Below are 20,511 nucleotides of genomic sequence, written 5' to 3'. Positions count from 1 at the left end.
GATGTCTCAGCGGTTAAGAGCATTGCCTGCTCTTCCAAAGGTCCTGAGTTCAATTCCCAGCAACCACATGGGGGCTCACAACCATCTCTAATGAGGTCTGGTGCCCTCTTCTGGCCTACAGACATACACACAGACAGAATATTGTATACATAATAAATAAGTAAATAAATAAATAAAGAAAGAACAGTAGGTTCTATCAGAGAGAGACTTGTCCAAAAAAGTATCTAGAGGGGAGGATTCATAATCAAAGTATGAAAGCATCCAGGCAGATGTTGGTGAGAAGAATAACATTAACAGAGCAGCTGAGAAGGGCAATGTGTAAGACAAGTCCGGAGAACCCCTGGGAGTCTCTGGCTGGAACCTAGAGAACATGCTGATCATAGGGGAAAGGGTGTGTGTCCGGCAGCACCGGTGCCGCTTTGCCACAGGGAAGCCTGTGTGTGGCTCCTCAGTAGGAAAGACATGCAATCCTTCCTACTTGGTGTTCATTCTTGGAGAAGATTTGGAATGTATCCAAGGTTCTTTGTATCCAAGCTTTGTTATGCACATTAAACACCGAAGGCTGGGGAATAACTGGACTCCAACCATGAGGTACATGCATTTGTGAAGACAAGGTTCAGCTCGAGAAGGAGAAGACAATAGGCATGTTCATTTTCTGCTTGGTGAGGAAGCCGATGCCCCTGGGCACTGCAGGCCGGTTCCGGATTCCCGCTGTGCTGACATCCTGCCCCTTCCTCCAGAGAATGCTTCTTCGTGCCCTTATCCAAGTCTCCTTGATACAAGGCAGCAGGAAGTACATATTATTCCAGGCAGCTGTGTGCTTAGCTACTTCCAGTTTCTGAAGAAAGGAGAGCAGCGCTTACTCAGACACACTCTAGCAAATGAGTAGCACTTCCAGGACGGAATCCGTGTCCTACCCAAGTCTAAGGTTTTTATTCTTTTGTGGACTTTGACATCTCAAAGATGCAGTCTTTAATTACGAACACTTCATACATACAGAGTCATCATGTGTGTCCACATTTCTCAGTGTTTCCTTTCTCTTGTGAAATATTTGTTTTTTTACCAGTTATGGAGATACGAGTCAGGCGGGACTGTGTCCAATTCCTGTCTACCAACTTGTGACTTTGGATACGTGTAACTAAAGAAGAATCTATGTTTTGTTTTCTTATATAAAATTTTAGCAATATTTGATCCTGGTGTTCCTCTGAGGATTTAATGGGTTGATTTGGTAAAAAGAGCCACACCCTGTACTTAAAATAGAGCAGGCATCTATTACTACAAATCTCTCTCCTCAACCCCAAGACAATCTAACATTCCCTGAAGGAAATTAAAGGGAGACCAGCCCCTTAACCTTTCTGAAATCCCTAGTGGAATTTTCCAGTCTGTCAAACTATCAGAGAACTGTGCTGGAGGTGCCTGGCTTCCTCACCCCAAAGTAAGGACTAAATAGGCTCACAAACCATTGTTTTCAAATGAAATCTTCAGATCTTAGCGCTGTCCCGATGTGTCTGGTGTAGTAGGTTTGTGTCAGTAGGGGAAGGCTGAGTGACATGTTAGCCTTTACTCTGGCTATCTCCGAGGAGATGGGGGGATAACGTGTGGGAAATAGACAGTGACAGCAAATTACATATTCTCTGACAAAAATTAATGGTACTTGGAGGGAGAAGGAAAACTGATGCTGACCTCGTGTCAAACAACTTTCAACATGTTTGCCAAAAATAAATCAAATCCTTAAGAGAAGAAATTTGACCAGAAAATCAATAACCATAGTAACAACATATCAGATCACAGAAAAGTAAATGATGCCCTTGACTGCACTACTTTAGGAAGGTGTATGCAGGGCTCGCAGAAGCTACGGAGACTACAGTGCTGTGTTCTATTCTGGGCCCCATGCCTTGAAGGGAACCAGGACAAACTGGAACTTGTGCTGAGAATAGTGGTGGGGGGGATAAGAGACAGAAATAGCTCATAAGCAAGGATGGAAAGCGGCCAGGTAGTTATCCCAAGAGAAGGCTCAGAAGGGACAATATTTTCAGTACTCTTTAGGGCTGTTGCATAGAAAAGGCAACAGACTTGCCTATGGAGGACAGAAGGAAGATTAAATATAATCTTCTAACAATTAAGTGGGCCAGTAGAATGGATACCTTCCAAGAAAGTCTACTGTCCCTGGAAATGATAGTTCCTGGCTGGATAAGCCCTGACCAGCTAAGGATGCTGTATAGGGAATTTACCCACCATGCTGGCTGGGACCGATATCTTACTTCAATACTTTCTCCATGATCCTCTCTAAAGTTTTAGCTGTTATAAATTCCTCTGATTATATGGTTAAGGAAATATATTGCTTTTGTTAATCAAAAATCATACAAGAGAAACTTGTCTTTTCATATAGAAGTGGCAAGAATAGCAATGGCTACTCAGGAAGAGAATGAATCTTCCATGCATATACATCTTCCTGTGCCTTCCTGTGTGTCCATCATCCACATATATGCATCTTTCTGTGCCTTCCTGTGTGTCCATCATCCACATATATGCATCTTCCTGTGCCTTCCTGTGCATCCGTCATCCATGTGTGTACATCTTTCTGTGCCTTCCTATGCGCCCGTGTGGCAAGTAGGAATAAATAATGTAGGACTTGAAAATTGCCTACTCTATGGAGAAGGAAAATCTATTCTGTATTCTTACTCTCTGGTCTTGTCATTATTTTCACTCAGCATGCCCAATCATTTTGAATAAAGCTCTCTTCTGGAATTTACAGTACATTGGTGAAGAAACTGTCCAAAATATCTTACTCATTCATTCTTTTATTCAATCATTCATTCAGGGACTTCCAAAACAATCTCTACTGTGTTTTATGAAACATATACAGTGCTACCAACATAAAATAAGCTTAAATTTCTTATCTTTGAAAAGCTCTTAAACATATGGGAGCTGTGCTTTTTAATAATATGACTGCCACCATAATTAATTGATAACAAATTTGGGCTTGTAAAGCAATCTTTTTTTTTTTTTGTCTTCTACATCTAGTTGACCAGGGATCTGTTAGTTTGTCAGCCAGCTCCAGCTGGGAGACACTTCTGAGGGCTCTAAACTGAGGTCTCTCAGAGGCCTAGACTACTGGTCAGCTCGTGTGGAACAAGTGGGCCTTCTCATCCACCCCCCTCTACTAAATGTGGTCTCTCCATCATTACAACTTTGGTGTAGAACTTCGAGAGAAAATCTTATCATATTCTGTGTGTGCCACAGAGAATCATCCAAACTCCACCCACAACTCCATTTGCTAGGCTCATCCAGCTCTTGCTGCTTAGCCGCTTTTCACATGGGAGGACAGAGTCCATTGTGACGTGTTCCTCTTTGAGATTTCCGTTTGCTATGGGATACATACAGGAAACTCTCTACAGGTCCCTGCCATAAAGATTGTATGACCACTGTGGGACAGGCAGAAGGATAGGCAGATAAAACCAGTCACAGAGGTAACATCCAAAGCCGCGAACCTCCAAATCTAAGGCTGGTGGGAAGGAAAAAGAAAATATTCAAGGCAAAGGTCTCAGTGATTGAGGAGCAGGAATCCTGAGTGTGCAAAAGTTTGTGCTGATAGGCGTGAACGCTGACCTGATGTGTGTCTGCAAAGAGAAAAATCTCACAGTGTTCAGAAGGACCACGATGGCCAGTTAGGAGAGCTGGCTGTGGGAAGCCATCCCTGGCTCCCGAGCACAAACACGACACACGGAATGATCTGTTAAGCAATCTCCCTTCTCTACTTTTCTTCCTGCCTTTGATAGTAAACATACCATCTCTATTAAAATTGGCTTCCCAGCTAAAACTGAACGCAGACTCTGAACCATCGAATCACTTTGGAGTTTTTTTCTTCTTACACCCCACCAACAACTGGGATGGCATGCATTTGAACAAACCAAAAGTGATTTCACTCTTCTAGTTTTCAGAGCTTTTTGGCTAAATGCAGAGTGCGAAATTCATACCTTTTTCAAACAGTGTGGGTTCTTTTTCCCAGTTCCTCTCATCCATCTGGTTCTCTGGAGGTCTTGGAATCCAGGAAAGTGTTAGTTCACTGTGCTGAAATCCAAAAAAGACTGCTAAACTGTGAAAGAAAATTTGCATTCCAGAGACACTGAAAGAGTCAGTCCACAACTCTGCGCGGTGGGGCGCAAACATCTGTATGTCTGTCTCTTTTGTCTTTGAGGCGGTTGGAAAACCCTGTGGCTTTGGAAAAACCCTGTACGCATTGTGCCTGTCCTACCTAGTTCGTCTAAACCACGTTTGGTGTAGTGGGAAGTGCAGGAAGAAGAACCAAAACATGTTATTATTTTATTTCTAGTGTCAGAAAATATTACAGGCAAGAGACAGCTTAGGAGAACAGTAAATCATTTTGCGGTCCTCGTGCGATTCCGTTCTCGTGAATGGGTTCCCCAGCCGGGTATATGGCAGACCCATCAGCAGGCCTGTCCTCAGAAGAAACCACAATCACTCTCGCGGCACTAGCGTGTCATCGTGACCTTTCTAAACCATAGCTCTGTCTTTTGTCTTCCATTGGCAGAAGCGCAATTAGGAGGCCTTGTTTGCAGCAGAAGCCAAATGATTGCCAAATGTGCTCAAGTGATCTCCAGAAGTTCAGAGCGAGCTCACCGCCCTCTGGCTGTTCTCATTGCCACTCCCAGGAGTTAGAGGCTTACAGGTTTCCCTTTCTTTTGAAAGTCGATCAAGTTTAGTTCAAAGACGCTTTTCTGTCGTATGCATAAATCCAAGGAGAAACCTTCCACGACCCTGGTTACTGGCTCTGGCCTCTTGCGGCTTGCTGTGGTGTAAGTAATTGCAATCCATAACGTCAGGTAGACACGAAGGATTGGGGCGGGGCTGAGTTTCAGAAACCAGACACGTGAGCAGAGTGGTACAAAGTTCTAGTCTTTGCTTGCAGATGCCGAATCTAATGGATGATTCAGGGTGGTTTAATTCTGATCTGATGTCCAGGTAGGTGGTCATTACTGTGTGTACACAAAGCTGGAGGATTCTTGCTTAGATTCATGGTTAAGAATGTCCCTTAGATGGGTCAATTGCCCTTGATAATCAAGTGATGTTAAGTAAAATGCCCTACTGGCTGTGTGGTGTGTGTGTGTGTGTGTGTGTGTGTGTGTGTGTGTGTGTGTGTGAATAATTTCAGATCATTTATGGTCTTAGGGAAGTTTTTATCAATTTTTTTTTTTTTTGAGAAATACTCTTGCTGAGATGAAAACAATGAAGCGCAGGTCCGAAACACACTCAGATGTTACTTGACTCAATGGCATTCATTTTTTTCTTCACACAACAAATACTTATTCCAAGTCTGTTCTGACTACATATTACTACTATGGAAGCTGCAGGTGTAGCAGTCTTCAATAGCCTTGTGCTAATAACAATACAGCCTGAACTGGCAGGAATGAGACAGGAATTTAGACATCGTGTCAGGAGAGTCAATACTTCCAGGCCAGACAATCCACTGCCAGCAGTGGGTAACAGTCCTCACACCCCCTCCACTCCCTCAGTGTGTAACGGTCCTCACACCCCTCCACTCCATCAGTGTGTAACAGTCCTCACACCCCCTCCATTACCTCTTCATCGAATAGGGATAATATTGGGAAAACCCACCTCACCTCACTGGATGCAGTATCCTGACACATAGGGCGAAAGGGGACAGGAAGCTCCAAATTCATTTTGAGGTGTTAAGGAACAGCAGAATGCCAGAGATGAGCAAGGGCATTTTGTGGGGTTGCCATTACAGGGAACTAGCAGAAACTTAGTGTGTAGCAGAAAGTGTGAATTAGAGCAAAGCTTGTTCGCCCTTGACTCGGAGGACATAAATTCAAATCCAACGTTTTGAGGCGCAGCATAGAAGTTCCACCTTCTGCCTGCCTGTGCCTTGTTGTCGTGGAGATAGCTGAGGTCTTGTGTATGCACACTTAACGCGTCCAGGTGTCTGCCAAGTTTTGTTTGGGGTAGATAAAGGAATGAAAATAATTTTTAATTAATAAATGTTATCTAATACTAATGTTTAAGCTAGCACAACATACCAGGTGCTAAGTGCGTCCTTTCTTACATGGGACATTATTTAACTATCGAAACACGTCAATGGAGACGTAGTCTTAATAGGTGAGAATCCCAAAAGCCAGAAAAGTCAGTTAATTCTTTGACTTGAAACCCCGCCTCCCGAATTCATCACCATTTCTTTGACCTGATGACAGACCCGCTATGGCTCTCACCTGAATAAGCCCTAATAAGACTTATTCATGTTGTAAAGACAGATCTCTGATGGAACTTTGCTTGGAAGAAGAGGAATCTTTGTCTTTATTTCCCTCTCACGATAGTCTCACTGGAGTTTTGTGCTCTTGTCATTTGCCCCTGGCATGCAGGTCTGACACATAAATGTCAGCAGCATCACCTCCTCTTGTTTCTCAAGGACTCTGATACATCCAAGAAAAGTACCGTGGAAGGCCTGCCAATCAACATGGCTTACATGTTTTCAGGTGAAAGTCACCTCCCTGACCCAGAAGGAATTTGTGTAGCCATACCTATGTCTTTTAACCAAAACGGTCTGCTGATTTTAGGTCTGGGTAGGTCTCTCCCTGACCTGGATCTTGCCCAGTAGTCTAGACTTGCTAGCCAATGAGCTCCAAGAATCCACTTCTTTCTCCCTTAGCATGTACCACTACACCGGGATTTTCATTTTAATTTTTTTTATATTTCATTTTATGTGGATGGTTTTTGAGCTCTGTGTATGTCTGTGCACCACGCTCCAGCAGTGCCCACAAAGAACCAGAAGTAGGTGTTAGATTATCGGAACTGGGGTTATGTAAGGTTGTAAGCCGTGATATCTGGGTTCTGGGAACTGGACCTGGGTCTTATGGAAGAACAACCAGTGCTGTTAATCGGTGAACTATCTTTCCGGACTCTGGTTCAGCACACCTGGCCTTTTTATTTATTTTTTTTTTATTATTTCTCTTTAATGTGAGTTCTGGTAATTAGACTCAGGTCTCTGTGCTTGCCTGACAAGCCCTTACCAGATGAGATATCTCTCCAGCTCTCTTGTTTCTTAATTTTAAAGCCAATTTATATAGTCGAAATATAAACAAAATTCTTATTTTCTACCTCATAATTCTACGCTAATAGTTCTGTGTCCCTTTTATATGTTCAGTTGTTCACATGCATGTTCATCCCTGAAAATACTGGCCTCTCCCACATCAGTTCACAGGTTTTTTTGCTCTAGTCTTCTACCGGTAGAGTGAGTTTTGTTTGAAGTCAGGCTTATCTGAGACATCTCTCAATAGGGCTTTGATAATGACGAAAATTCTTGTTATAACGTAACATCAATGTCAAAGAGTTTTAAAATAAGTTTTCTTTCAAGTGCCAATCTAAACGCCGGGAAAAAGAGATGGGTTAGTCAGTCATAAACTGCAGGAATCAGCCTGTTCTCCCCCTTTCTCGAGTAACCCCTCTCTCTGTGTCCCACTACAGTCTGCTCAGTTCTTCTTGAGAGCAACGTACTACATCTTCTGCCTTTAATCAGTTGTTTGTAGATGTGCTTATCTCTCCTATTGTGGTGGAAATTTGTGAATGAAAGAGTGCTATCTCAGACTTCTCTTTGACTCTGCACCACCCAGGATTTTAGACACTTGCTCCCTGGGCTTTCTGCAATGGTAGGGTAAATGGGAGGCGGTTTATTAGAGGAAATATATGAAGCGTTTGTTTAAACAGACTTGGTAAGTAATTTGAAGAATTGAAGGCAACAATGCAAAGGGTTATACCCAGAATTTCATACAAAATAATGAAAGTTGAAATTTTTTCAAATTGTTTTTATTGTGCTAAATATTTTCTCCACTCCCTCATCCCTCCTCCCCTCTCCCCTTCTACCCTTTCCCATGACCCCCATACTCCCAATTTACTCAGGTGATCTTGTCTTTGTCACTTTTCTATGTAGATCCATGTATGTCTCTCTTAGGGTCCTAATGGTTGCCTAGGTTCTCTGGGGTTGTGGACTGTAGGATGGTTTTTCTTTGCTTTATATCTAAGAGCCACTTATGAGTGAGTATATATGATATTTCTCTTTCTGATTCTGGGTTACCTCACTCAATATGATGTTTTCTAGATCCACCCATTTGCCTGCAAATTTCAAGATGTTATTATATTTTACCGCTAATTAGTACGCCATTGTGTAAATGTACTACATTTTCTTTATCCATTCTTTGGTTGAAGGGCATCTAGGTTATTCCCTGGTTCTGGCTATTACAAATAATGCTGCTATGAACATCATTGAACACATGTCCTTGTGGTATGAATGAACTTCCTTTGTGTATATACCCAAAAGTGGTATTTCTGGGTCTTGAGGTATGTTGTTTCCTAACTTTCTGAGAATCACCATACTGATTTCCAAAGCATCTGTGTAAGTCTGCACTCCCACCAGCAATGGAAGAGTGTTCCCCTTACCCCACATCCTCTCCAGCATAAATTGTCTTCAGTGTTTTCGATCTTGGCCATTCTGACAGGTGTACTATGGAATCTCAGAGTTGTTTTGATTTGCATATCTCTGATGATTAAGGATGTCAAGCATTTCCTTAAGTGTCTTTCAGTCATTTGAGTTTCATCTGTTGAGAGTTCTGTTTAGGTCTGTAGCCCATTTTTTTTAAAAATTGAATTATTTATCTTTTGATGTCAAGTTCCTTGAGTTCCTCGTATATGTTGGAGATTAGTCCTCTTTGCCTATGAGACCCTAAAGCATAACCATTTTCTTGAAGCATTTTTGTTCATCAGACTCAAGAACAGATTTACGGTCCATGAGTGAGCTAGACAATAGAATTATTTTAACTTAAGTAATTACATTGACGCTTCCAGAGAAATTTGCTGAGTCACAGCAAGACCCTTTCTGCCGAACCACATTGCCGTTCTGTGGGCAACACACTTGAAGTGTGCTTCCCGAGTTCCCACCTCACCGGCGATTCAGGTAGAGAAGGATGGCATTTGTTCAGAACACTGAAGGAACAGAAACTCTGTTAACCAGCTGATGCCTCAGGGCAACTGAAACCCTCTGGTCCCTCACAGCCCTCTCAAAAACAGAACACCTGAAACTCACTGGGAGTTCACGGTCTGGCAGGTTTTACTTGGTTATATAAAATAATTTTATTTTAAATAAATGCTCCCCAGTTTGTTGGTTTTGTCATCTGATTAAAATTCATGAAGCATCAATTTTATGCGGAAACACTATTGTAAGTGTTGGGATCCAACAATGAGTTTTCTGTCTGCTAGTGGAGGAGTTTGGGGGGACAGATGGTCTGAAGAGCGCGATGTTTCCTGATTTCACTTCTTTTGCATGTAGCTTGCAGGTAGTAAGCCCGAATGCCTTCTGGTTGCAATGGAAAGTGTGTGTACAAAAATACAGACTAAGTACAGTCTGAACGTTGGAACCGTTCCCCATTGCACAGGGAACCAGGAGGTGTGAATCTGCTTCCAGCCACGTTCATGATCCAGGCCTTGGTTTCTTGATTCCGCTGGTGCTTTGTAAACAGTGTAGTATGCATCTCCCAGCCTCTGTCCTTTCTCGCTCCTCATCTGCCAGTCAGTTTGAGCTCTCTTAGATGGGCCCCTTGGTATCTCTTCTCTAAACATGAAATTTCAAGGGAGGCAGACACGGAAGGTTGTAAAGTCTAGACCGGAGAACTTACAATGACAACCATCTTCTATTAGTTTCACCCTCCTTATCTTTTTCCTTTTATCACAGTAAGACCAAAACTTCCTCTAACACATGAGCTGTCACCCCATCATCTTAAAATCCTTCCTGTTTTCGTGAGACTGCTCATTTAGCCAAAAAAATGGAAGACTGCATTTTAACTTGACAAGCTTAAAAGTTTTAGCAAAACTTCCTAGTCTTCCAACGCGTCTTACACTCACGTCTCTTGGTGGACCGTGCGCACACTGACCAGTATGCTGCTGTCGGCCGAGCTAGCTGTAATAACACTCCCGCTTCCCGCACTGGCTGTTAGTGTTTGTGCTTCCTGGGTGCTTCATTTATATTCAGCTGCTCCTTCCAGCTCTTCTGCTTGGGAATTAGCGAAGTTATTTATATAACACCCAAGGATATAAAAGCTACAACCAGATTGGATCTCAGATTTAAAAACAGTTGCATTGGAGAGTTTTGAGTACAAGTTTGTTTGTGATTTGTACTTTAATCTTCAGTTAAATTTCGGTTTCTAATCACAGCCGGATCTTCATCCTTTCAGGGAAGTTCATTTGCGCCTTTCCACCACCTAGCCCCTGCTTCTTCTCTGCTACTCTCAAATCTTTAACCATACTGTGATTGGAGTAACTGCCCAAAGTCGTGTCTGTTGTAAAGTTAATAAAATAGGCATTCTTCACGGAGCTTATGTGGCAAGGTCTCCTGTGGCTCAGTACCAGTTCCTACCTGGTACCATGAACTATGCAGGCCCAGGGCAAGGAAGACCATTTGTGTGGATGGTATAGTGTGTGTTGCCCAGATGGCTCCTCAACATTGAGGCTCTCTTGCCCCAGCTGCTGGGAATGTGGACTGGCGAAGGCTCATAGCCAGGTCCCTCTGTGCTCATCGACAGAAGGAAACCACTTCAGTTACCGTTACATGTACTTCTTGGCGATCATCTTGTGTCCACTGACTGATAGGTGCAGCGATGAAGGCTCTCATCATTAGCTTCATGGAAAGACAGTTGTGCATGTCATTCCCAGCTGTCACGTCCTCCGTGGCCCCACTTGGTTTTTGTGGTAGCGACATTATAGATCTCAGTGAGCTGCTCCTTAAATCCCACATCGATGCCGAACACAAGGGTACTGCTCAGTAGCTTCCTGTGTGCGAAGTTGTTTCAGAATCTATTTCACAGGCAACACATGCTCGGATGGGAGTTTCATGGGGAAAGAGAAGAAAGATGGCTATTTGGCCATGTAGATCTCCTAGGGAACACATTTCATAAGAAATCCAATGGTAGCAAAAATGTGACTGATTTTAGCATAACAGAAGGAAGATCAGGAAATTTTTTTTTTGGAATAAGCGGTCTTTGAGATTGATTTGGAAAAATAAAATATTTTCTAGGAAAGGAAAAGTATACGGTGTCCTGGGCATGGGCACTGTTTCTAAAAGATGTAGCAATGAACTCAGTGTGGTGGCTAAAAGATCAAGCCCACGTGTGAGATGAATGAGGATGAGGAGGAGCCAAGTCACAAGGCACACCACTGCCTGCAGGAGTCCCCAAGCTGTAGTGTGCTCTTCTGCTGCCTACCTGCCTGACAGACGTGGTGCCTGCTCCGCATAGAAGATGTGACCTGGACAGACTTAGAGGCATCTCTTCCACTGCTTCTACTGAAGTCTGTTTTCTTCAAAACTGTTATTTCACATTCCACTCTACCCTACTTTAGCAAAGCTCAATATATACATGATGAGCCCAGCTTTTTGTTTAAAAATAGCCATGTATAAAAAGATATAAAGCATTCCATTGTTGTGCTTAAAATTTTATGATTAGAAATTCTAAAAGTTTCAAGTGGGGAGACAGAGCAGACATGGGAGCCCTGCTTTCAAACCTCTTTCAAGGGATTCTCCCTTTGTTTCTAGTACGGATCCAAAAGGACATTGGTCTAAATCTAAATTGTGCTGTTGGTACTAATAAATAATTATAAATTTGAAGAATTGGGATTAATCATTTACCTTTGTTTGAGAAACCTGAAATCTGGAGCAAAGCAATGGCGCAGAAGAAATTGTTCTAAAATATGATGTCCATAAGATCATACTGTAGGTGTTGTCAAAGCCAGGACAATGTGGCATGTTCCTATATACTACATTGCTCTTGTTATGGTTACACAGGAGTTTGTCAGGCCCCTCTGAAAGGCCGGAGTCAAAAAAGCAGAAGTGCCAGCCTCAGCACCCTCATAAGCTCAGTGACCCAGTTAGCCAGACAGCTCTGAGTCTGGAACCTCACCTGAGAAATGACAGCCTGGACTGGCGGGAGTGCTAGCACCCTAATCCTGACAGTGTGAAAAGGGGACAGATGTGTACGGTAAAGGGAGTTGTTTAATGGAGGTTAAGGTGCCCATGGCCTGTGCCGAAGCCAGCTACTTTCTTGGAAATGTTGTTTTGTTTTGTTTTGTTTTGTTTTTTTTCCTGTTTTGGGGACATTTTTCGTGAGGCTAATTTTAGGCATATTTAAAGCTTTCTTCATTGTTGAACTATCCAGTTTACCCATTTTGTGAATAGAGCACTCACAGACCATAATGCTTTCCCTTAGAAACTAAGCTTTGTATGTTGCTCAGAGCCAAGCCTCAGTGCAAACAAATACATTCTCTGGTCTGGCATTTTCTGGCTTATTCAACTCCATTACAGACTGGGCTTAAGAAGAAAAAAGATTTAAAATGTTAAGCCTCCAGAGAAGCAAAGCAGAAGCCCCAGGAAGATGGTTTGAGTACATTAGCTCCAATCAGCAGAGGAGAAAAGAGGCGGGATTGCGTTCTCCAGACCATCATTGGCCCCGGACCTTTGCCCCGTGAGCCTCTGCTATTTTAATTTCACCACTTCAAAATGGAGGGAAAGTAGGTTAATAGTTTCCGTGAGTTTAGACTGTGACCGAAGGCCGCTACAGAACCTCAGGCAGCCACAGCTCATAGTGGAGGATGGTGGTGATGGATTTCCCAGTTCATCTTGGGAATGGCTTGTCGGAGACAGTGGACCAGTGCTGTCTGCCATTCATTCTTTCTGTAGGCATTCATCCCCAGCTTGTTTTTGTCCCAAGCCATCTACTGAAACAGAGAAATATATTCTTAAGAAACAATCCCTTCCTTCTGTGAAATCACAGCATTGTAACGTAATGAGGTAGATACAGTTTAGTGTTATTTAAAAAAATTAAACAGAAGCAGGGGAGAAAGGTGAAAGAAGTAATGCATTCAGGTGGGTCATCAGAGAGCCTTCTGAGCTGTGTATATGAGAAGGTCAGAATGGCAAATTGCAACAGTTCATACGGTCAAGAGTCAAGGCAGAAAATCTGAGGGTTGAATGAGAGTGAAGCACCCTGCCTGGGAGTGATGAGGAGCTGAGCCTAGAGAAGGGAATAAAATGTCCTCGAGGGAATTTCCTCTACATTACGGTGCCATGAAGGTGTGCTGTCAGGAAAAACACCTGGTCCCATCCGTGTTTCAGGAAGCAGATTGGTCATCCTTGAAGAGGCCGAAGAGGTGATTTCAGGAGGTGATATAAACAAAGAAGCCTCACTGCCCTTACTAGGTCTTTAGTGTTGAGTCGAGTTTTACTTGTAACAAAAAGCAGTTTTTCTAAGTAAAGAACCTAGGTGATATAGCTCAGCAAACACATCCAGCCTACCCCTCTTTCTGTCAATAAAGCTTTACTGAATTACAGGCCCTCTGCTTGTGTGCGCTCAGAGGTAGCCTTTGCGTTGTGTGGGCAAATTGAGTGGTCAGTACCAAGGGTCCTTGCTATCTGAGCCTTTATTGAAAATGTGTCTTCACTCTTGGTGAAGTAGCAAGGAATGCCATAGAAGGCAGACAGCGGGTATTGAAAAACACGGGTGTGCTGCCTACTGCCTGGGTGATCCCTTTCGACCTGCCTGTGTGCGTCTCTCACTGTTGCCCACCGCCTTCCCTGGAGGGCTGGGATACACGCCAGAGCCACGGTGTTGTGCTGAGCAGTTTTCTTTCTTTCCTCAGAACACTCTGGAGCAGTGCAACGTGTGTTCAAAGCCCATCATGGAGCGGATCCTCCGTGCCACCGGCAAGGCCTACCACCCTCACTGCTTCACCTGCGTGATGTGCCACCGTAGCCTGGATGGCATCCCGTTCACCGTCGATGCCTCTGGTCTCATCCACTGCATTGAGGATTTCCACAAGTAAGCAGCCGCTCTCACCTCCAGCCTGCTAGCCCTCTGAAGTCTGCTCCGATTGCCTGCCACTAGCCATGATTCTTTCTGAGAGACATACCCCAGGATCTAGGGATGTATTCCAAGAGTTGTCTGTCTCCAGTATGGGCTTGATATTTGGGGATCCCCGACATTATCCAGCTTAGCCTCTTCTCTGCAATCGATCATGACATCCTTGTGCAGTTATAGAGAATGAACCGTTTACTCAGTTCAACAAGGGGCATGGCGTTTGACACGTTGCGTAGTTAACTTCAAGTAATGGTCTCCTAACTCTTGCAACCTCTGCACCCTGGTTACTGAACGGGTAGGAAGCACTGCTGGTAGATAGGTGTAGGGATGCAGACAGCAATTCTGTCATACAGGTCCAGCATGAGAGGCAGCCTCATGCCATAGCCAACAAATCCGCATTCTCCCTTAGCTTCCTCCCCACCAAGGGCTTTGGTACCTCTCCTCCCCACCAAGGGCTTTGGTACCTCCGTATGCTTCCTAATGACAGTGGTTAGTGCAGCACGAAGGATTGGAAAGAAAACTCTCAGGGTCAAGTCTACTAAACCACAGGTAGGCCTAGAAACATGCCTTTCTTTTTCGTGTTTCCGATCTTACAGTGCCTCTCTCTTCCGCTATAGGAGGCTTTGAGAAAACGATAGCTTTGTATTTTTTCTTAATTGTGCTGGCTTGCTGGCTAACTGGTTCGTGGCATCAGTGCCCGTGTTTATTACGGTCTGTGTAGAAAGTGGCAGGTACGGCTTGCTAACGCGAGACAGGGCGGCTTCCTTGCTTCCATTTGCCAGGCACTCGCTTTAAGAGGGCTTTGTAAGGCTCTCAAAAGATGAAGCACATTGCTGACCACTTTGGGCTCTGCTCTGAGGCTCAGGATGGGCCTGTGGGTTTCTTTCACCGCTGTTGATTGTCAACATCCAGAAGGGACTTTCCACAAGCACTTTGGGGACCTGAGATTCGTATTTTTAAAATGAACTTCCTGACCACTCTCCCAAGGAGCAGTGAAAGCAAAATAAACCTCACCAAAAGACGTGAGGCTGAATGAATTATAAAACCCCAGAAGCAGAAATTTTCAACCTGAATTCGACAAGAAAAGGCTTGCTTTTAAAGGGCAGTCACAGCATAAATCGTACTTCACATTATTGCTATTTTTAGCTTGTAATTACACATTTAAAAAAAAAACCCTCATCTATTTAAGGGAAGCGAAAAGATACCAACAGGAGTGGTTTTCTGTCACCGTTTCTCTCCTCTTTAAGAGTTTCCCCGTCTAAGAAAGACAGGTAGATGTAAGCAGGGCACACACTCTTGTGCTGCCGGGAAAGCCTGAGCCATTACACCCCTCAATTAAAAGAGGAAATCAGTGCTGACAGAGGAAGTTTGTGTCTCTGCCACTCACCTTTCATTTCTTGTGGTGGGGAGCGTAATTAGAGGCTGGCAACGGGTGGCATGAACGTGTGGGTCTAAACCCTCTAAAAAAGCAGCCTTGAGCAACTGCAAGGTGTGGGGGGTACATATCTCAAGCCCCAACTCTCTCTTCCTTTCAGTGCACATGAAAAAGACATTAATTTTTTTTTTTAAAAAAAAAATGTTATCTACATGATTAGCAGCTATGGGGCGGGGAGTTTTAGAAGGAAAATAAAAGAACTTTCTGCAGAGCTCTCATCGTGTAGCTTGGACAGTACAAGGATAGAGAGTGGCTAGTCTTGCGTCTCAGGATGCCAGCCTTCCAGTCCGGGGTGCATACTGCACAGCCAGGGGGACCAACGGAGCGGCAGAGCCTGCCTCTCTACTGTGGGAAAGCTTCTCTCTTTGGCTTTCCTGAATGGGTCTCTACTGCGGGCTTTTAGGAAACACATTTTGCTTCAGTTCTCACGTTCACAGGCGTCTATGGGCCAGCATCTGTGTTGAGAGCTGAAGGAGACACTGGACACAGAGAGCCGGACGGAGGTAGTTGTCGGTGCTGGGTTTGTGGGAGGGAGGCAGAATACGCCAGCATCACAGGGACGCAGGGCAGACAGGGTGGCGCTGGGAGGGGAGGTAGGCACAAGGAAAGTCGCTCTGTCTGCTTCCGAGCGGGTCCTTTGACTCCGGGATCCAGGCAGGCCTCATGCAAGCAGGACTGGAAGTGTGCCGAGTGAGAAGCAGGAGGATTGCGGATAGAGAGGCTATGGGGTTGGCCACTGGCAAAGTCTCTACAATGGCATCTCAGAACCTGTCACTTGAAGGGCTGAACCTTGAGGCTAAGCCAATGGGCCGTTTCCTTATAAATACCTTTGGTTAAGGTTGACCTCCTTCACAGACATGCTCACCAGTAACTGTTGAGAACTCCCTGTAGGGTGACTGTTTTTGGCCCTGTACACACTTTAAAGGCTAAACTTACTATTTTAGTAAGACTTCTTTAATTTTGCCTCTCCTCATCCCCAGTTCTGAATTTATTTTTGAATCTATGTTTGAGCAATTTTGTAAGTCTATTATGGTGTTGCCTGGTTTGTCTTGACCTATACATGTGAATACATTTTTACAGTAAACAACTTAAATCATCTTTGCAAGAAGGTAAGCTATATATAAAAGTTTAAAGCAAATAGAGAAGCATGGAGAATCCCCTGTCAGGTCTGTGCTGACATCTGAATCTGTCCTCCTTGTGCCGGGGATAGTGGGCTTGCACTGGTCTTCTTAGTGTGTGTGGTATATACAGTGACCTGTGCTTTCCCGGCAGAGGTGTCATCTGTGGTGATAGGCAGGCTTCCTGGCCCCATGATAAATCCCTGAGTAAGAAAGGTCTATTTGAGCACATGGTTTTCAGAATTTTTAGCCCATAGTAAGCTGGTCCTCGGCTTCTGGACCTGTGGTGAGGCAGTCTACAGTGGAAGAAAGGCATGCTTGAACAAAGCTATTCACCTCATGACTGCCAGGGACAAGATGTGCCCTTGAACAGTATGCTGTCTTGACTTGCTTCCTCTAACTGGCTCACCTTCTACATCTCCCCTGCACCCCAATGACACCATTGCACTATGACTCTAATAATGAATGAATCTGCTGGAGTCAGAGCTGCCACGATCCCGTCACCTCCCGAAGGTTTATTCACTGGCAGTTAAGCACCAAGTATATGAGTCTGAAGGGGACATTTCATATCTGAACCGTAGCACTGATCCATTTGGTTGTTTAATTTAGCATTCATTTGTTTGTTAATTGCCAAAAAATATGCTGGCTATGAAATGACTGGGTTCATGGCTCCCTTGACTGGAGACTAGAAATCATAGAAATACTTCCTAATATCATGGCTATCAATGGAAAATATTAACATGTACACAGTGCCTAACAGAACTTGGCAGTTAACAAGCATTTAGTAAACAATAACCATCAAAATTGTTTTCACCCTATTTATTATTATTACTATTATTATTATTATTATTTTCCACTTGGCGAGTTAAACACTGGAAAATACCACCTAGATCATGAGACCACAGTGACAGCTCCTGCCTCTCTACTTTGCTGAGGGAGAGTGATTGGTTAGTGAGAACATAGCTTCAGACTGTCTAGAGAGGGACCATGAGACCAGACATAAAATCTAATAATGCCTATTTCATAGAAAAATATAGCAGGTGGTTCATGCCATTCAGTATTGCTCAAATTCTTCCTGTATGAACCAATATAGTTGTCACCAAAGACAGAAATAATTACTACTAAATAAGTAAAGTAAAAAAAGAAAAGCAGAAATTGTACTGCAGAGGAATACATCTACCCGGACAACTTGAAGAGGCTGAGGCTGCTTCTGCCCTCACAGTGTCTTAGGAGCTGGGGAAAAGGAAGTCTTGCAGCTGATATCAGAAACCTGTGCATTTCACTACTGATGACCCAGATTCAAAAATAATCAGGTAATCCAAAGCAATTTTTTTTGCCACTGAATATAAACTTCTTGCATAAAATATCAATTCTAACAGCCCTGATTACCACGGCAGTTGTACCATGATCCTCTTAATTTTTCTTTCACAGCAATCAATCGATCTGCTACTTAATTCATATTTATTTAGATTACAGCCATACAGATGCCTTTTGGGTGCCGCCAGGAAAATTAAAATGTACATAGAGAGTATAATGTATGTAAAAATGCTTTGACAACCAGGAAGTGCTCTGCAGAGGATTAGATGACTATCATTATTTTCTTTTAAGTCTTACTACAAGTAGATTTTAACATCATTAATCTTAAAACCATTTCCATGAGAAGCTTTAGTAGCTTGCTCAGTATCTCTCTCTATATCCCGTTCTCTCTCTCATTGGTTTTTAGTTTTTTTTAAACAGGAGCTCCCTCGGTAGCTTGGTTGGAACTTGGGGTGATCCCCCTGCCTCAGCCTCTCTAGTATTAGGATTTCAGACATACTGCTGTGTCCTTTAACGGTTTCCTTCAGTTCTTATCTGTATCCATTCCAAATCATGTCTTATTTCACACCTTCACAAATGCTATCCTTCAATTCTAGAAAATTCAGATGGGTTCATAACCCATTTTTTCAGCCCCCTAATCTGATAAGACAAAATGTTCTATTAGCAAATAACAACAAATTAAGAAATATATTAAAGTTCTTCACCAGTAGCTTCGAAACCTTACATGTGTGCATACATGTGTGTTTATATAGACTTTGACCATACTAAAATCCCTTGTACATTAGACTTTGATCATGCTAAAATTTCTTATACAGACAAAATATAGATAACATGGACTTTGCCTTTGTGAGTTTTTCATAAAATATATAGTAAAAGCATCAACCTCCGCCAATTGGTAAAACCTGTGTGTTTGAGGCTTCTTGGTGAAATTGAAGACACATTTTTAAATGAGAAAGCTGTATAGATTCCTAATTTCAGGATTTGTTTAGGGCAGAAGGGAGGCACCCTAACATCTAGAAGCATGTCAGAAGGTAATTGGAACCTACCAGGACGTTTGTCCATCCATGTTCAGGAAGGACCTTGTCTCCTGTGTTCAGCTAGGTCATGCCTAGGGAATAGTGTGGTTCTCTACACAGGACTCCTGCATAGCACATGCTGTCTGCTAAAGAGTTCCTTGAAGGGTCTCTATAAAAACCAGTTCCCACCCTCTTCTCAGTTCCCACCCTCTTTCCTGTCACATACATATCACGCACCACCTGTGGAGGCCTCTACTGTCACAGTCTTTAGGTCAAGGTCACACAGGAAATGCAGACCAGGTGTCAGCCTGTGCCCCACTCCATCTGCCTCTGTGCTTGACCTCTCAATCATTTTCTGTCTCTTTTCAGGAAATTTGCCCCACGCTGTTCTGTGTGCAAGGAGCCTATCATGCCCGCCCCAGGCCAGGAGGAGACTGTCCGCATCGTGGCCCTGGACCGTGATTTCCACGTGCACTGCTACCGCTGTGAGGTCAGTGGCATCCCCAAAGTCAGACAGGCCTGAAACCTGGAGACCCTGGTGCCTCACAAAGACCCTAGCGTTAACAGACAGGATCCAGCTCGGACACAGACAGTTAACGCAGCAATGTCACACAGCTTACCCCACTCCACACAGTCCCTGTCTCTGTACAAATGCCTCAAATTCTTACCCCTCCAGATGTAGCTATGAGACTGGAACACACAATTACCTAGCCTGGGGTATTGTAAGCTATTAAAGTAGAGGAAAGGTGACGACGACGATGATGATGGTGGTGGTGGTGGTGATGAATCTTTAGTTTATGTTGTAGTTAACTGCTTCTTTGGGCAGAGGGACCATTATCACCCATTTAGAAGGACAAGAACTCGTTCACTTCAGAGGTGCAGGAAGAGATTTATTTATATAGCAGTTGGCTTCCAAGTCGCTTAAGGGGTCACAACTGTTAAGAGCTATGTGAGAGTCAGGGCAGGGTGCTGTGAGAATCCATAACCCAGACCCAGAACCAGCCTAGAAGTGAGAAGAGGGGCTTCGCTGACACTGTGTGTGTGGGGGATATGCAGCAATAATCCAGCAAAGGGCAGAGGTCCTTCCCCTCATCGTTTGAGTTTTAAAGGACACTGCGTTGAGAAAGTGGTTTGAAAATATTTTACCGTCTGCTGTGAGCTACCCAGGCCCCTCCTTCCAGTTTTCTCTGTCGTTACTAGCTCTTCTGGATACAGCCCCTTTTCCAGCCCCTCCCCTTATCCATGTGGGATGCAGGCTTCCTCATTCACTCCCTTATCCTCACAGCCCAACAGAATGATGCCAAAGGTTGCAGAGTGTCAAGGCTCTGAGGCCCCCAGAAAATGTGTCCACACTATTCACTTCCTGGTCTATAACTGACCACCTGTTTTTGCCCTGTGTTCTGTTCCTCCGTAAAGCCCAGGTTATTGGCCCCTCTCCAAGCTCAACACGAAGAAATACAATAACTGACTAATGTGAGTTCTGTGACCTGGGAGGAAAAGAGGACATCAGTGTTCAGCCGTCATCTTTCCAGTGCCCCAGTGATGAGGCCACTGGGTGTAGAGATCCTTTCGAGGACACTTGACAGCGGGCACCGAGGCTCCAAGGACCCTCCCCCAACACACACACATACAGAGACTTAAAACTGTCCCATCTATGAATGATGTCATTGTGATTTGAAATCATTCTTTTGTTGAGT

The 20,511-nt window shown here is 43.8% G+C and overlaps 1 protein-coding gene across 11 annotated transcripts in view; it reads left to right on the top strand.

Annotated features, from left to right (window-relative positions):
• The window catches only part of Lpp (LIM domain containing preferred translocation partner in lipoma), a 597,751-nt gene that overhangs the window by 562,070 nt on the left and 15,170 nt on the right, over positions 1-20,511 (top strand). For all 11 annotated transcript variants that reach the window (XM_087901861.1, XM_087901836.1, XM_087901839.1 and 8 more), the window contains 2 exons: positions 13,711-13,889; positions 19,184-19,304. In XM_087901861.1, the coding sequence (XP_087757987.1) occupies positions 13,711-13,889; positions 19,184-19,304 (300 nt within the window). The remainder of the gene's footprint in view (positions 1-13,710; positions 13,890-19,183; positions 19,305-20,511) is intronic.

This window comes from Myodes glareolus, chromosome 2 (assembly GCF_982192425.1).
Source record: "Myodes glareolus chromosome 2, mMyoGla1.1, whole genome shotgun sequence".
NCBI classification, from domain to species: Eukaryota; Metazoa; Chordata; class Mammalia; order Rodentia; family Cricetidae; genus Myodes; species Myodes glareolus.
This window is presented reverse-complemented; position numbering and strand designations above follow the sequence as displayed.